Consider the following 17,700-nt stretch of genomic DNA (forward strand, 5'->3'; position numbering starts at 1 on the left):
ATGATCTCTCACGATGAGGTCACTACACAGGGCCAATTCTCGAACAGCCTACGCCCGCATCGTTTCCCTTATACAATGTTGAAGAAACCTCTTGCGGATGCACTCAAACTCCTCCAGAAGTCTACCCTGACTAAGCTGCTTCGACCAATCGACAAATAGATTAAAACCCCTCACAATAAGTACCATTCCAATTTTTCAGTCATAAGTTGTTTCTTTGCTTATGTCCAGCCTAACGTGATGTTGTTATTTGATAGCCTATAGACTGCGCCTATCAGTGCGTTTTTCTTCTCAGAATTTTTTGTTTCCGCCCAAATGGATCCAATCTTATTATAGTTAGAATTTACATCAACTCTCAGCACAGAACTAATGTCGTCCTTGAATATCAGAGCGACACCAATTCCCTTTTTTTTGTGTCTGTCCTTCTGAATAGTCTGATACCCCTGCCAATTTTCCACCCAGTTGTGACCATATGTCACCATGTCTCCGTCATGGCTACTAATTCATATTTATTCGCAGTGACTTTTGCCGCTAACTCATTTGTAACGTTGTTGCAAATGCTGCGAGCATTCAGATAATCTACCCTTCAGTTAAATGTCCTACTCTCATGATCTCAAGCATCTCCTGAGTTATCCTTCCTTTTTACTTCTTTCATCGTTTACCTTGTACCTTCTGCACACATGTTAACTTGCATTCCTCCTTTGCATTTGCCACAACAACTTCTTGTCATTTTCCTTTAGATTTGCCGTGAGGGATTCTGTGTAATTCCACACCAGAGAGGGCTGTTGACACTAGGTCATTAAGTTCCTTTAAGCCTGAGATGACCAGAGTTTTAATCAGTTAGAGAATCCAAGGGCAACAGCGAGGAAAGGGGACTTGAAAATTATCCGTTCAGGCACGAATGTCGAAGCAGACTTGATATGCTCAATGGCCTATTTATTTTCTTTGCCTTACTGGTTTAGCAAAGGCATAATCCTGATGGATTTCCTCTGTACCTATTCCAATGCAATCACACCCATCACTTCAACTATGGCTTAACCAAAGATCTGTAAGGTTCAACATAACCTCCCCACGTTAGACAATTTAACCCACGATATAAATATGCCATTACCTTGTCGCTAACATCATTGTTTCTAATCTTAGTCAACAGTCTCCAGTGTGGCAATTTATCAAAGGGGCCTATGCAAATCCAAATAGATCATAACCACTTACTCCCCATTATCTAAACGTTATTGTTCCCTTCACAATAATTTTAACACAATTTTCAGGCATGACAATTGACGAAGTCGTCCTCACTTAGCTGTATTTTACCTTCCACTTCCAAGTACTCCCCAATCTCAGATTAATAATGGACAAACATTCAAACCATTGACCGAGGTCAGCTTCACCAGCATAAAGGTTCCCCTCTCTCACTCCCGCCTTAACCATGTTGTGACTTTGGTCATTTTCCCATCATTCCGCGCTCACCCCCAGTATGTGTTTTATTCCTTTGAATAAATTTCTGCTGTGCTTCACAATTTAGCCCAGAAACTCAAGCAATTGCTCATCGCCAACTTGACTGCTCATCTTTCCATTCAAACAAAACCAAACTACTGGATTTACCCCTACGGTTAATCAACGGTGCGATTAGATCTGATTCCAGTTTATCTGCCTCAAGCTGCAGGATGACACTGATGACATTGTGGTCGTTGCCCTCAGGGGCCCATTCACCTTCAGTTCACTCAACAATTCTGTGTGATTACACATCACGAAACCCAGAATTGTCGGTTACCTCATTGGGCTCACGCACAAGCTGGTGCAAACACAAATCTCGAACATATTCCATATGCCGGCTCATTTTCTTCAGTTCACCTGCACATTGAAGTCTTCTCTGCTTACTTTAATCACGTCTTCCTTTACATGCCGTTTCTACCTCTGAATTTACTTTCTGCATCACATACGGACTACTGCCAGGAAGGATTTACACAACACCGAGCAGAACCCTTTTTGTTACCTTCGTGGTCCCGCATCCCTGCCCACACAGATTCTATAACTTCTGACCATGTATCACTTGCTATTATTCTAAGAATTTTATTGCTAACAAGGCATAACTGCCCACTTTGTCTATCATTTTGATATTCACTTTCTAACTCTGATTCCCTTGCAGCCACTTGCTTGTGACAACCACAATTTTGTAGTCACGATTTTCAGTCTGACCTGCCAACTAATTTATCTTGTTTTGTTTCTTGCGTGAATTGAAATTGCAAGTAAGTTAGTGCGGTATTAAATGTCTCTTTTCCAATACTTGTGCAGTACCCGCAGCGCCTGAAGTGATATGATTTACCGGATTCATACTCTGCCTCCTTTCACTTGTTCTGGAAAAGTTACAAATCTCTCCCGAGCCCTCCAACATTTTACCAGCATCTGATACTTGTCTCAATCATCGTTCTGCTCAGATTGCGGTTTGCTGATCGGTGTCCCTGAAACCAATCTCAATGGCACTTGTGTTCCTGTAACAATACTGTTACCAGTGTCCAATGAAATTGAAGCCCTTCTACCTTCACTGCTCATTTAGTGACACTTTGCTTCCCAAATTATCCACCTTCTGTACCAATTTGAACGAGGATCGGGTAACAATCCACTTGGTTAGAATACTTGATTTCCTGCTCTTTGATTTTGTTCCTAATTCTTGATAATCCCGTACAGAATCACTTGTTTTATTTTATTATGAGAGAATGGACTATAATTTGTCATTGTTTAAATAAACAAGCTCAGTCAAATTAAATATCGGCATCTCTTAATTGTAAGTGAATCTTGATAGCTATAAAGCCAGTGCATTGTTTGGATGACTATGAGTAAGTACGCTTAGAATAGCATTGAAGGTTAATACTTGATTCATGAGTCCGTCCAAGTGGAAATAGTTCGTAAACATTGGATTGAACAAAACTAGTTGAAATGTGACTGAGTGTCATCTGATTAGTACGAGGAACAAAATAGTTTAAATGACTGAATATTGCTGCAACAGGAAGCTCAGGGTAAAATCAGATCACCCCAATATTATGGATTCGTGCAATAGGTTTGAATTGCTGAATGACGTAATGCACGTCTGCAAGAAATGCGATTTTGTCCATCTTCCATTTAACATTATGGGGGAAACTGATCTTTTCATGACCCTGGGCATATACTGGAAAAATATGTGTTTTACATCACATTTTTGTAAGCAATTAAAAACCTAACATTTGTTATTTCGGATCCAACTATTTCCACAAATTGCTGGATACAGTGACAATTTTGAAAAGTCTCACTTCGTCCTGAAATCTTGTCTCCAGGAAGATATTTAATTTGTTGTTTTCCTTCCTCACAGTTATCAAAGTGCCAGTCTTTGTCCTGCATTGTACAAATTGTTGATTGACTCCGTATGTCATCGTTACGTGTTGACTATGCCACTGTTCACTAGCCTCGATCTACTATTGAGACTCAATCCCATTGTTTTTTTAAACAGATTTATGTCATGATTCTCCCCAACCCGGATGTAATATCCACATCATCCTGATTTATGCATTCACTGGCTGTTCTTTCTGGTTCACTGTCGCTATCACCTTCTATCGATTTGTGTCCATGTGTTTCCAGAAGTGGAAAAGTCAATTTTGCTGTGGAAGAACGGCGGCTATGGGTGTGGAACAGTGACAGTCTTGAGCTGTTTCAAGAACACTTCCTAATATTTCATGCTGTCAGCTCGGCATTGGTTGGAGACCGTCCTCTGGTTTTGTGATGCAACTGTTCGTGTTCGATTCTCGGGTGTCTGAATCACAATCGAGTTCGTCCAACACGTTGCAAACTCCTGCTCTCCCATTTCTCCTGATTCTGCTGCTCAATGTTTTCAACATCAGAGACCTTTTAGTGACATGAAGAACCCACAGGTGGCTCCGGGCTTACACTAATAGAGACGTGCAGAATGACACAGAAATACAAAAGCAAAACAAAAAGTCAATCGTTTTACTATTTGTGATCTCTGCCAATTACATCCTGTTATGGTCAATGTTAATGGTGTTTTCTATATAGGCACTGGATGTTTGCTTTGGGTATTAGTCTGCATCTGTAGCTTACCTTTGCAGGAATTAGGATCCATGCTACAGCTCCTAAGCGGGGTACAAACACCGCGATTTACACTGAGACCCAGCCGATGTTCAGTCAAGAGCGCAAAGATTTGCTCAAATGTCTCTTTATGTAACTTTATCAGTCAAGAAATTTCACTCACTATTCAGTCCATTCGGGCTTTGCTCATTTCAGTTAAGTAGAGCCTGTCGCTGAGGTAACAGACTGAGGATAGCGCTGTTCTGTTCAATCTTATATATATATATATATATATATATATATATATATACACACACACACATATAAAACACACATACAGATAATTCCCAGCTTTTACTGCTGCAATGTCAATGCCAAAGTGGAATGGTGATGTGATGTCCCGCGCTCAATTGTCAGGGAGTGGTTGAATGCGTTTCATGAATTAATGATCATTTGTGCAATGAACATATGTCCAACCGTACAACACATCCATAAAATACCAGGATCTTCATTTGTGGAACGGACTGAACTTCATTCTCATACTTTACTCGTTAATTTCCTTCTCCGTCGACCTTACGTTGGTCTGTGTGAGAATGTCGTGTTCTCCTGTGCGATAAATCGGTATTCTCTGGCGTCGGAAGATTCTGTTCTCTTGTGTGAATAAAGATGTATGGCTAGAAACAAATTAAAATTAAAGTTGCTGGATTTCAAGTTATACAAGCAGATGTCTGAAAGAACACAGCAAGTCAGGCATCATCGGGAGGTGAAAATATTAACGTTTCGGTTGAGCATACAGCATAGATCAGTATAGAACAAAACAGGCCCCATGGGCCTTGATGGTGTACTGGTCTGTTATTCTCCTGTAAAATCAGACGAAACGACATAACCTTCACTGTTCTATCGTCCAAGTGCCTACAAAAGAGTTGCTTAAATGTCCCTGCTGTTCTTGACTCTGCCACCACTGCTGGCAATGCTTTCCACCCACAACTACTTCCTGAGTAAAGAATTGTACTCTGACATAAGGCTCTGACAACTCCCAAAACCTTCGTCCAATTACGTTAGGATTATGCTCCCTCATGATAGGCATTTCTGCCAAGGCAATTCACTGTGTCTAAGCTTCGCAATACCTTATCAACTTCATCAATTCACCACTCATCCTTCTTCGCTGCAATGAGCCATGCCATAGCCCACAGTGTGTGAGGATCTGGATTTGGGCATCCTTCTCGTAGTCGAGGACGGCAGCAACACGAGTGGTTACTCTTGCCTCTCACATCCTGTAAGAGGAACATTCAACTTCCCAAAACTCCGTTCGTTCTGTTCTAAATTGACAACAGAAATTGGGCAGATGTAAAGGACGTTAAAAAATAACACAACAACAGCCTTGCTTTATCTTACCAAACCTCCACACACGGTGCATTTTTTATCGTGAGAAGAGAATTTCAGGTGGGAGACATAGAAATTCAAGTGCCGAGTAACCTCCATGACCACGTTTTCTCCTCTTGAGCGTTTGCTCCGATTATTTAGCAGCTAAGTCTTAAAAATGAAAGCTTTATTTCCAGGCAAACCCCCTAAATTCTTTGTCATCGCTTCTGCTGCTGTATCAAAATATGTAACCCTTGTCCACTCTGGTGTTAGGTAAGAGGGGAACTGCAGAGAAAGGGCAGAACCTTTGGTGTGGAGAAGTGCGGAGTGGTGAGCTAGTGATTGGTGAACTCAGGTAGAGGGTTGGACCTTTTTAGTCGATGGGAGTAATGAGTCTTTTTGTAGCTGGAAGGAACCGTCGAACAGTGAAATGAAAGAGAGTGGGAGGAGCTGGAAAGGGACATGGGAGGTGGAAATGGAGGTTATTTGAAAATGTGGAATTCAGTGTTGAGTACTACTGGCTTGCGTTGCCTGAAAGAAAGGTGAGTTTTATTTATTTCAATTTCTGATCTGATTCATAGTGACAATGGAACAGGCGAAGGATGGTTATGTTTGAAAGGGATTGGGAAGGGGAATGAAATTGGGCAGCAACTTGGAGAGTCCCAATAGGGTCAAGCTGGGATTCTGGGTGAAAACTTCCACTTCCATTAGGTTCCGTTTGATCTCGTCAGTGTTGATGAGACCACATCGAGAGCATCTCACGCAGTGAACTAGATTTCGGGAGAGGCAGGTGAATCACTGTCTAAGCTGGAAGGACTCTTTGGGGAACTGGGGTATGCTGGCTGGTGTTGTATTTTATACAGTTGTAGCGAGAGACAAATTGGGGTTTGGGGAAGTCTTGGTGCGGAGAGAGGAACGAACCAAAGATTGGTAAAGGGAATGGTCCTTGCTGAAGGCAGTGAAGGGTGGGGAGGGTAAGATGTTTTCGTTGATGGGCCGAATTAATTTGGTAGAGGTGTCTCAAGATGATGAGTTCGATGTGGAGTCTGGTGGGATGGTAGTTGATGACACGGATGTCCCTCAGTTTAATGTTATTGAAGGGAGGAGTTTTAGAGCAGTGGAGCGGTGAATAGAAGAGAAGTTTTCATTGGCTGTCTTGATGATAGACATTGGAAATGCACGTAGTTCAATATTAGTGGGCGTCTGCCATACGTGAGAATGAAGCACCTTGCACTTCCGGGGAGATGTGGCACAAGCAGAGGAATTGAGAAAACGGGACAAACGTGTTACAGCTGGACTAAAACTGCAGCCTTTTCTATTTGAGAATTTCAGATCTGTGGCAATTTTGTGTGTTTGTTTGTGTGTGTGTGTGTTCGTGTGTGTGTGTTTGAGAGAGAGGAAGAGAGTGACGGAAATTGTGTGTGAGAACGAGCGCACGAGTGAGGACAGCGTGTGAGAAGGCCCGGAGCCATTCGATTTAACGTTTGAATTGTTGCTTTCTCTAACACCTCATACTTTACCTGCTTTAATCTCACAAGGAAGCGTCTTCGTTTGCGTCATACCTGGGGGAGTTCTGTACCACTTACAGGAACTGACTGGATGATATGGCATTAGGGAGGATAGAGAGCTTTGACTGACAGCCCTCACGAATTGTAATCCAGGCCTTTGCAACCATACTTCCGTGTAACATGTGATGGAGCCTGAATGGGAGTATAAGAGCGTTTCTGATTTTCTCTGTCTATATGAGTGTCGGTACTGCTGCAATCTCAATGCCAGTTTTGCACCTTTACCTCCTCTTCCTGAAGTAGTCCCAGGCTGAAGCAGAACGGAAGGATCAGGATCTGTTCATCAGCGATAGAGTAAGTGTGAGAAAATATCGAACGAAAGACAGCGAGACAGAGAGAGATAGCTAGGACACACAATAGTCTTCAGCCACTGGATCTTTCCTGAAATTTGATTACCTTTGAATGTCTTCGATTTCTTTCTTTCTAACAATCTTTAATTTATTGTGTTACAGAGGGCTAGAATCTTATAGCACAAAGACAGGTCTTTTGGCCCAACCTTTTTCATACCAAACAAGATGTCCATCCACGCTATTCCCATTTCTCTGAAATTGTTCCATGTCTTTCGAAATCTTTCATATTTGTGAATGTGTTACTGTACCAGCTTCAACAACTTCCCCCAGCAGCTCAATCCATATGCATTTCCCACCCTGTTTGTAAACGTTTCCCCTCAGTTTCACTTTTATTCCTTCCTGTATAACCTGAAATTGATTCCGTTTGGTCCTTGGGTTACCAACCCTGGGCAAAAGACTAAGTGCCTTCATCCTGTCCAAGCCACTCATTGACTTACGCACCTCTAAAATTTACCCCCTCAGTCTCCTACACTCGAAAGAAAAAAATTCCAAGATTGTGAAACTTCTCCAGATAACTCAGAGAGTTTTGACCTGACCATATTCTTGTAAATTTCTTCTGCACTCTTTCCATATTAATAACTTTATTCTTATAGCAAGTTGACCAAACCTGAACACAGCCATCCCGGTGCAGCTCATCAACGTCCTGAACAACTTGAACATAACTTAACAAATTCCAGACTCAATTTCCTGACTGAAGAAGACGAATGTGTCAGAGTCCTTCTTCATCGTTCTGTGCATCAGTGACACTACTTTAAGAGAACCGTCCACCTGAAGTCTAGGGTTCATCTGTTCCATTACACTCCTTGAGATCCTACTATATACAATGAAACCACTGCTTCATTTCACATTCCAAATTGCAACGACTCCCATTTGCCTGCATTAAAATCAATTTGCCATTTCTTTGCTCACTTGCCCACCTGATCAAGCTTTGCACTCATTTCTGAGGACCTTGCTCACTGTCCACAATACAACTTATTTTATTCTCATCTACAAACTTACTAATTATGCCTTAAACATGCTCATCTTACTCATTGATATAGATATCAAACATCAATGGATCCAGCACCGAACCCTGAGGGAAACGCTTTGGCATAGGTCTGCAGTCCGACAAACATCCTTGTACTATTACTTTCTACTTCCTAATTTCGAGTCTATTACATCTTTAATTTGCCACGTTCGCTGAACTCCATGTTATTAAATCTTCCAGAGCTGCCAACCGTGTGCAATCTTATAAAAAGGGCTTCGTTAAATCCAAATAGACAATGTCTATTGGCCTGTCCTCATCAATCTTCCTCGTCACTTCGTCAAAGAATTCGAATAAATTTGTGAAGAGTGATCTCCCACAAATCCATGCTGACTACATCTAATCAAACTCGGTCTTTCCAAATGCATGAATATTTCTCAGCATTTTCTCAATTAACTTACTTACGACAGATATTAAACTTACTGGCTATCCTTCCAAAGTTTATGTTTATAGCCATTCCTATCGTTTCCTAACTTTCCCTATCCTCCTGTCTTCGGAAATTTCACTCTTGTCTAACGATGATGCAAACATGTCAGCCAGGCTCCTGCAATTCTTTCCTTAGCCTCTTGCACAGTCCTTCGATATATATGGTCATGACCAGCAGGTTTATTCAGTTTCATACATTCGAATGATTCCAACAATTTCTCCACTCTGATATAGACTATCCCCAATATATCACCATTAAGTTTCCCACATTCCCAAGTCTTCATGTCTTTCCCCATGTAAACACAGAGAGGAACGTTTATTGAGAACTTGCTCAACCTCTTGCAGTTCTAACCATATACATTCGCCCTTGAGACTTCCTATTCGTTCTGTAGTTATTCTTTCTCCTTTAATATGCTCGAAGAATCTCTTTGGATTCACTACAATCTTCTCAGCCAAGTGTATCCTGTGCTCCTGTTTTGCCCACCAGATTTCCTTCTTCGTTAATCTCCTTTAATCCACTATATACCTTCAGGGATTCTCTTGATCCCATCTGCCTGTACCTGATCTATACATCTTCCGTTCCTTCTGGTCAAAGCCTCAATATCACTTGCATTCTTGGAATGCCGATTATTGCCAAAGTTGCCCTTCAGCATGCAGGAACGTATAGACCGTGTAATCCATCTATCTCAAAATAAAAGACAAATCATTTGCAGATTTTCCTTTGCACGCAAACAAACTGGTCCAATCAATCCAAGATCCAGCTTACTTCAATCAATATTCTCATTGTCAGAATTTAGAACTTGTATATCTGGACCAGTTTTGTCCCTATCCATAACAATTTAAAAATCTATAGACCTATGGTTCCTGGTCGCACTGTCACAGCAGTCACCTGTCCTGATCGATTCTCCAGAGAAAGTCAATTCGTTCGCCTTCCTGAGCAGCGCAAGCGAAATAAAGCTTGGGAAAACTTCCTGAAATCACTTACCACATTTCACCCTATCTAACCCCTTTCACGCTATAGCACTACCAAGCTATGTTAAGAAAACTTAAACTCACTACTATGACAAACTTATTACTCATGCATATCACCCCCGTCTCCTTACAAATCATGTAGACTATATTTTGGCCTATATTACAACGCCAATAACGTCACCCCTTATTTCTTAGTTTCACCTAAAATTCTCAATGGATGACCTTTCAATTATTTCATCTCTGATAATTGCTGTGATATTGCGCTTAATCAAAAATGCAACATCCCCATCCACTCTTTCTACCACAACTACAGCCTGTCACATTCACTCTCAACAATCTTTCATTCAGATCTGCCTGTTTTATCTTAATGCGTTTCTTTATGCGCTCGCATGGTGACAGCTATGCCTGCCCTTTTGTCGGGTACGTGGTACAGTTCATCTTGTACAGCTACACTGGCACCATTTCCTACCGTTTCCTCCATGCCGTCGATAACAAAATCGGCACCACCTCGTGTTCCCACAAGGCGGCTGAGCAGTTAATCCATCTTGAGAATAGCTTCCGCCCTGACCTTAGGTTCACGAGGACCTTGTTGGACACCCCCTTATCCTTCCAGGACCACTCCCTCTCCATTTGAAGCCACCAACTAAATGCGCACATATACTTCATACCCGGAGAGAATGTGAGCACTGCAGATGCTGGAGATCAGAATCGGAGTGTGTGGTGAAGAGTTTATGCTCAAAACATCAATTCTCCTGCTCGTCAGTTGCTTTCTAACCGGCTGTGCTTTTCCAGAACAACACAATCTGTTGCCCTTCTGCCCATTTCTCCTCTGCATTAACCTGCTGTTGTCTCCATTTTCTTCTTAGGATTCTACCTTTCAGGCAACAGCCCTCAGAAATGTTCTCGGCCTCCTTTTCGGAGTATGCATCATTTTTTAAAAAAAATGTCTCTTCTGTCTATTGTAAGCCCAAGAGCATTTCAGAACTGAGCACTTCTGCCTGACCCTCTGCCTGTTTAGATTTTTCCTGCAATATGTCAAACAGGATGTCCGCGAACTGAACTTCTGCTTCATCATTTCTCTCCGTATTTTTTGCTTCGGCCTTTGACTTATGGTCGTGGAATTTGGTTACTACGCAGTCTGGGAAAATTCCAGGGTAGTTTTGTTTTAACTCCTCAGTTTCCTGGTCGTCATGGAGCTCGTCCAAAACAAGTGGTGTCACTCCCACCTTGGATTCTGCCTAATTATTAACAAGAACAAACTTAATTCCTGGAACTGACAATCTGTCAATCACTCCCACTTTACTTCTCCAGTCTTGAGTGGGCACTCCAAACTGATCTTACATAGGCGAACTGTCCAACAAAACATGCTTTATATAACCCAAAGATTGGATTGTGTCATTGGTTCGATATTGTCAAAGCAGTAAAATTCAATTCGATTGGGTTTCTGCATATTGAGCCATAATTTAAACTGATTGGCGTAATTCGAAATGCTGTGAGGTTTGTTGGTTACAGGCAAAGGTGGCATCTTAACGTTAAATGTTTCCATTGTCAGTCACATGACAAAGGCTTGCCAGCTTTCGTTCTCTCTTAAAGTTACACCTTCAACTTCATAACAACAAGGTCCCTCTCTCTATTCAGTACTGAAGCAAAACACTCATTTCGGGCATTCGATACCTGTTCAGACACCAGGCAAACGTTCCCTCCAGAATCACTGATTGGTCTATTCTCTCACTGATCATTGTCTTATTCCTCATGTATGTGTCGTATGCTTTTGCCTTTGAGCTAATCCTTCTCACCAAGGCATTTTATTACCCCCCCCCCCCCCCCCATTTCTCCTCAGTCTATTTTTGAGTTCTTTCCAAGCTACCTTGTAATCTTCTAGAGCTGTGTCAGATCCGTGCTTCCACAAATATAAGTAGGCTTCCTTCTTCCTTTTGACGAGAAGCTCCTCTGCTGTTATCATCCATTGTTTCCTCAACTTAATATTCTTTGCCTGGATCAGTGGGACAAAGATATGTCTCTCTCGCAACAAATTCTCCATAAACAGCCTCCACATTTCTGTTGTAAGTTTCTAGTCGAGCAACTGTTCCTAATATACCCTCCACAGGTCTTGTATGATAGCAATATAATGACCCTCCCTCAATTAAATACCTTGGTATACTGTCTGCTCCTATCCCTCTCCATGGCTCTGGTAGTTATAGTCACTGTCACTGAAATACTCGCCCACTGAGAGATCTGACACCTGGTTTGGCTCCTTGCCGAGCACGAAATTCAAGATGGCCTCCACTGCAGTCGGTCTATCTATGTACTGAGTCAACAATCCCGCCTTGTCACATTTGACAAATCGACTCCATCCAGGTCATCTGCACGAGGGTGGTTCTAAACAATATTGGGGAAATTGAAGTCAACTACAACATCAACTCTGTTAAATTTGTACCTTTAAAGATCTGTTGTCGAATCTGTTATTCCATTCCTCTCCTGTTATTGGGGCGTCAATAGAAAACACAAAATAAAGTGATTGCTCCTTTCCTGTTACAGGCTTCCGCCCATTAGACAAGCCTTCCTCAGCGGCCTCATTTTCTGCAGCTGTGATGCACTCTCTATGAGGATGTTGTTGAAGACATTTTTCAGGGTATTGCCTGCGTTGGAGATATTTAGTTATGAAGTAAGATGGGACAGACTGATGTTGTTTACTGCATAGCAGATGGGGGTGGTGGGGGCATGATTCGGATAGGATAAAGAGACGAGGGCCATAGATAGGGCAGATTGACTTCCTCAAAGGAGGGCAGTGAACATGGGATATTGATTAAAGTTCAGGGTGAGGATGTTTAGAGGAGAGGGGATGCAAAATTGATCCATCCAGATGGTGGTAAGGAACTGGAAGCCACTGCCTGCAAGTGTTAGAGGCAGAAATCCTTCAGGGTGTGACAAGTTTTAATGGACAAGTGTGAGACATGCAGCACAACGGCTCAGTACAGGAAAATGCGATTCCTATAATTTGCTGGTTGGCTTTGATCATGATAGAGGTTGGGCACTAATCGACTTTTTTTCTGTATTGCATATCCTTCTGATACTAATTCCAATCTGCTGGAAAAAGCTCGGATTATTTTAGAAAGCTCCCGCAACTGTTGGCATCAGCTCTTCTGCAATTGAGCCTCCATTCCTTGAACCAGAAGCTGTTCAGACAACAGTTACAATGAACGTGAGGTAACTTATTTATTAAATGTATCTTCAACAATCTTCGGTCTTCAAAAATAGTTCGTTTTCTCCCGATTCCTATATATGAGTTAAAATACAGAATAATGTACACTTTAAGAAAATTATGTTGTGCATCTGCCCTCCCACACTCGTGTTTTTTTAAACCAGTGGGTAATACACCGGCAAGTTTCAAAATTCATTTTCATCAGAGTATTTCAGCTTCATTAAAAGAAAAATCAAATGGATTGAAAGAAGTTAATTTGAAACGCGATGAACAATTCTATTAACACAGCTCAGGTGTTCATGATGACTCGATGATAACTCAGAAAAAAACATGTCCCTGAGGAATTGTTCTTTCTGCTCTATTTAAAGATTCCCCTTTACTAGCACGAGCGTGTACTGGCTGCATTAAACATAATTACCAATGAACCGTTCAGGGAAGAGGCATCATGAATTTAGCGATTATAGTTTCAATATATGACGAGAGAGCTATCATACAACGCATATTGAAGAAGATCGAGAGGATATACTTCCCGGTACTTGCTGCTGTCAGTGTCCCTCGTAAGTGATATCCTCTGATATCAATTCTCCAAATTGTGTTCCACTCATTTCTTATTCTCTTGAATTGTTTCCCTTCTTGTGACAGCACGGTGGCTCAGTGGTTATCAATGCTTCCTTAGAGCGCTTGCGATCGATTCAAGTCCCAGGCCTTTGTGGGGAGTTTGCATATTCTCCCCGTGTCCACGAGAGTTTCCTTTGGGTGCTCCTGTTCCTCCCACAATCCAACTCTGTGCAAGTGAGATGAATTGGCTATGTTAAATTGCCCATCGTCTTCAAGAATACGAAGGTTAGGTACATTTGTAAGGATAAAGTCGTGCTATAGGGTCAGGGAATGGATCTGGGTGGATTACTCTTCAGACAGTTAATGTGGAGTTGTTGGGCCAAAATGGCCTATTTCCACACTGCCGAATTTCTAATTTCTGCGTTCTAGATAGCTCCATCGTGTCTTGTGCATGAACTGCTGTTTCCTGTTCACTCCTTTCGTGCGCATGGTGAATGGTAACCATGTGTTCGACAATTCTGAACTGTAACTAGCGGAGATGTTTGGAATTATTTCACGGTGATTGGTGTCTTGTTTCATGTTATTGTGAAATGTGCTGCATTGGTTTCATGCTTTCTTTTATTGCTATTATAGACAAAATATGATTAATATATAAAGGTCAGTAACTTTGGACATTGTATTTCAGACATTTTACATCCTCAGATATACAATTGCATAGTCAGTCATACGCTCACCCAAAATACTCACTCTCCCTAAAGGACTCTCTATCGAACACACACACAAACACCTACACATAATCTCGTATTCTCTTACATTCTCTCTCACACGCACTAAATCGCTCACAGCCTCACACACACTCAATCTCTCTCTCAAACAAACTGCCACACATGCACTCCGTCTCAAACACATATGCTCACGCACAGTCAATCTGCCTCTCATGGAGAGATTTTCTGACACACTCATTCTCACGCTCACTCTATCTTGCATACACGGATTATCCCTCTCACACACTCATATTGAATTCAATTGACACACATACTCTCTCTTCCAGATACTCTGTCTCTCTCACGGACAATTTCGATGACACACTCTCTCGCTCACTATTACACATTCACACATTCACTGACCCTTCTCTCTCTCACATACACACACACATTCATCAAGTCACCGAAATCCACTTTTATACACATTGTCTCTCACACACCTACATTCATACACTCACTCTCAAACTTGTGCTTCTGCATGTTCACACTTGCACAGAAACCCTCATGTAAATACTAATCATGTTACAAATACACACTCACTCATGGACACAAGCATGAACACACACTCTTCACACACTTATTAATTAGATTAGATTAGATTACTTTAGATTACTTTACAGTGTGGAAACAGGCCCTTCGGCACAACAAGTCCACACCGACCCGCCGAAGCGCAAACCACCCATACCCATACATTTACCCCTTACCTAACACTACGGACAATTTAGCACGGCCAATTCACCTGACCTGCACATCTTTGTGATTGTGCGAGGAAACCGGAGCACCCGGAGGAAACCCACGCAGACACGGGGAGAATGTGCAAACTCCACACAGTGAGTCGCCTGAGGCGGGAATTGAACCCGGGTCTCTGGCGCTGTGAGGCAGCAGTGCTAACCACTGTGCCACCGTGCCGCCCACAATTCACTCGCTCTCTTGAATATGTTGCCTCTGACACGTACACAAGTTCACTTATCTCCTCTGATTATGCAGCATTCATCACCTGTCACTAACTGCAGCAGACAAAGTATTGATGAGGTTCCTTCTTTCACTGGCGCAATCCCTTTGGTGTAGGGCCCCTGATCGTGACATTTGGAATGGGGTTCCTGGGTTTTGACTTTTATTTAATACTGCATGGTTCATTGGGGATCATTGCAGGTGTTTGGATTCCCTTTATCCTCAGCATATTTCCTTGGAAATAATGGTGCAGATGGTTTGAAATTTCTGCTTGGCGGAGGCTGCAGTGTAACTTGCAGATGATATACAATGCTGTTACAGGGATAAATGCTGAATTGTGGGGTTACCACCACCGTGCATGTTGTTGCATTATAAACATGTTATTTCTCTCAGTTAATTTAGTGACCATTGTGATCCTGTCCCGTGGAAACTGTGGACTCTCTACGCCTGTGACTCGCTACCTCGTGGCCATGGCAACAGCAGATCTGCTGGTGCTGATCCTCGACTTGATATGGAGACATATACCTGTTCTTTATCCAGAAGACTTTATTTTCCTGTATTATATAGATGTGTGTAACATTCACGCTTTCCTTCTTTATGCAGTCACTGACTGTTCTGTCTGGTTCACCGTGGCATTCACGTTCGATCGATTTGTGGCTATAGCTTGCCAGAAATTGAAAACGAAATATTGCAGAGAGAAAACAGTGAATTTGGTCCTTGGAGCAGTGACGTTGCTGAGCTGTTTAACTAACTCGACCTGGTATTTTATGTATAACAACAGGTATAGATTTGGCAATCATCCTATGTTTTGTGGAATGTCTGTCTCTGATACTAAATTAATGCTATGGGTTGCAATTGAAGTTGTTCATTACATTCTCACACCCTGTGTCCCTTTTGCACTGATTCTCCTCCTCAACATTTTCACCGTAAGACACATTTTAGTGAGCAGCAGAGCCCGCAGGAGACTCCGAGCTCACATGAATGGGGAAAATTCCAGAGACACTGAGATGGAGAGCCGAAGAAAATCCATAATTTTACTTTTTGCTATTTCTGTCAATTTCATTCTGCTGTGGGCAGTGTTCACTGTGAACAATTTAGTTAAGCGGATACGTGACCTGAGTAGTACTCTTCCTCTGCTTCCGCACTTCCAAGAAATTGGCTTCATTCTCCAGATGCTGAGTTGCTGCACAAACACTGGGATCTACGCCGTGACCCAGGCTCGGCTCAGAGAACAGTTCAAGAATATGGTGATTTTCCCTTTCATTCTAATTGTTAACCTACTGAGAAAATTCAAGCACTAAACATTACCAAGCATTTAATCTGAATGTTACACTCAATTGTTCTCGCGCATTGTCCAAGAAAGTTTTTTTATATCCATTCACTGAGACGCTTTGTTTATACTCACTTTGACATACACCAGAAATTTTGTTCAGAACCGAGACCCCAAGGAGTGCAGTCATCGAGTTGTTGCCTCATAATGAGAGCGTCATACAGCAGGTAAACAGACCCTTCAATCCTACTCGGCCACGCTGACATCATATGCTTTACTGATCTCGTACACTTTGTCAGCAACTTGACCATATCATTCTAAATTCTTCCTGTTCATCTAGATGCTTTTTAAATGTTTTAATTGCACCTACCCGTGAAACATTCTTTGACAGCTTGTCGCATATACATGCCATCCTCTACATAAGTATGATACACTTCAAAAATCGTTTTAGATCTTTCTCCTCTCATCTTGAAACTATGCCCTCTTGTTTCTGTTTCCCCTACCCTTGGAAAAACATACCTTGGCTGATCACTTTAATCAGGCCCTGCATGACTTTGTTAATATCTATAAGCGTCCCCCTCAACCTCTGATGCTCAGGGGAAAGTAACCAATAACCGAATCGAACTCACCCTGCAGCCGAAACTCTCGAAACTTGGACAAGATTCTTGCAAATCATTTCTCAACCCTTTTACGATTAACAGCAGGGCGAAACACAACTCTGCGGCAATGCCAGTGGAGCAATAGTTGAATCAAGCTTGTTTCTCAGTTGGGGTGTTTGTTGATATTGGGAGAATTTCTGTGTACACGTGGGATTGGGGGTTGTGCGGTGCTACAGTTAAAGAAAAGAGCGGATGACTGGAAAGAGAAGGTACAAATGCGTCATGTGTGAGTCACAAGCAAAGGCAAGTTTTGTAGCACCGTGGATTGTGCTTTGACACTACATACTAGATGTTTAGAACACATGAACAAACTAATATTTTTACTAATATATGTTTCACAACAGATATAAATTCAAATGAGGAAAGAATGTAATATCCCCAAGTATATCGGTAACAAAAAATTACTCAGAGTGTGAACTGTGGGAAGGATGTTGTGATGCTGCACTGTGATTCAGAAAAGTCAAGTGCATGGCAGATGCAGATTAATGTCGGTAAGTGCGTGGTAATTCATTTTGCGAGCAAAAACATGAAGGCAGATTGTTATAGG

The 17,700-nt window shown here is 41.9% G+C and overlaps 1 protein-coding gene across 1 annotated transcript; it reads left to right on the forward strand.

Annotated features, from left to right (window-relative positions):
• Positions 1-15,601: 15,601 nt before the first annotated feature.
• On the forward strand, positions 15,602-16,525 carry LOC148142448 (neuropeptides capa receptor-like). The gene has a single exon (XM_087976584.1). The coding sequence runs from the start codon at positions 15,602-15,604 to the stop codon at positions 16,523-16,525; it is 924 nt and encodes a 307-aa protein (XP_087832710.1).
• Positions 16,526-17,700: the final 1,175 nt, after the last annotated feature.

The sequence above is a fragment of the Chiloscyllium plagiosum genome, unplaced genomic scaffold (assembly GCF_037043375.1).
Source record: "Chiloscyllium plagiosum isolate Xiang-an unplaced genomic scaffold, Cpla_swu_hap1 HiC_scaffold_29, whole genome shotgun sequence".
Classification (NCBI taxonomy): Eukaryota; Metazoa; Chordata; class Chondrichthyes; order Orectolobiformes; family Hemiscylliidae; genus Chiloscyllium; species Chiloscyllium plagiosum.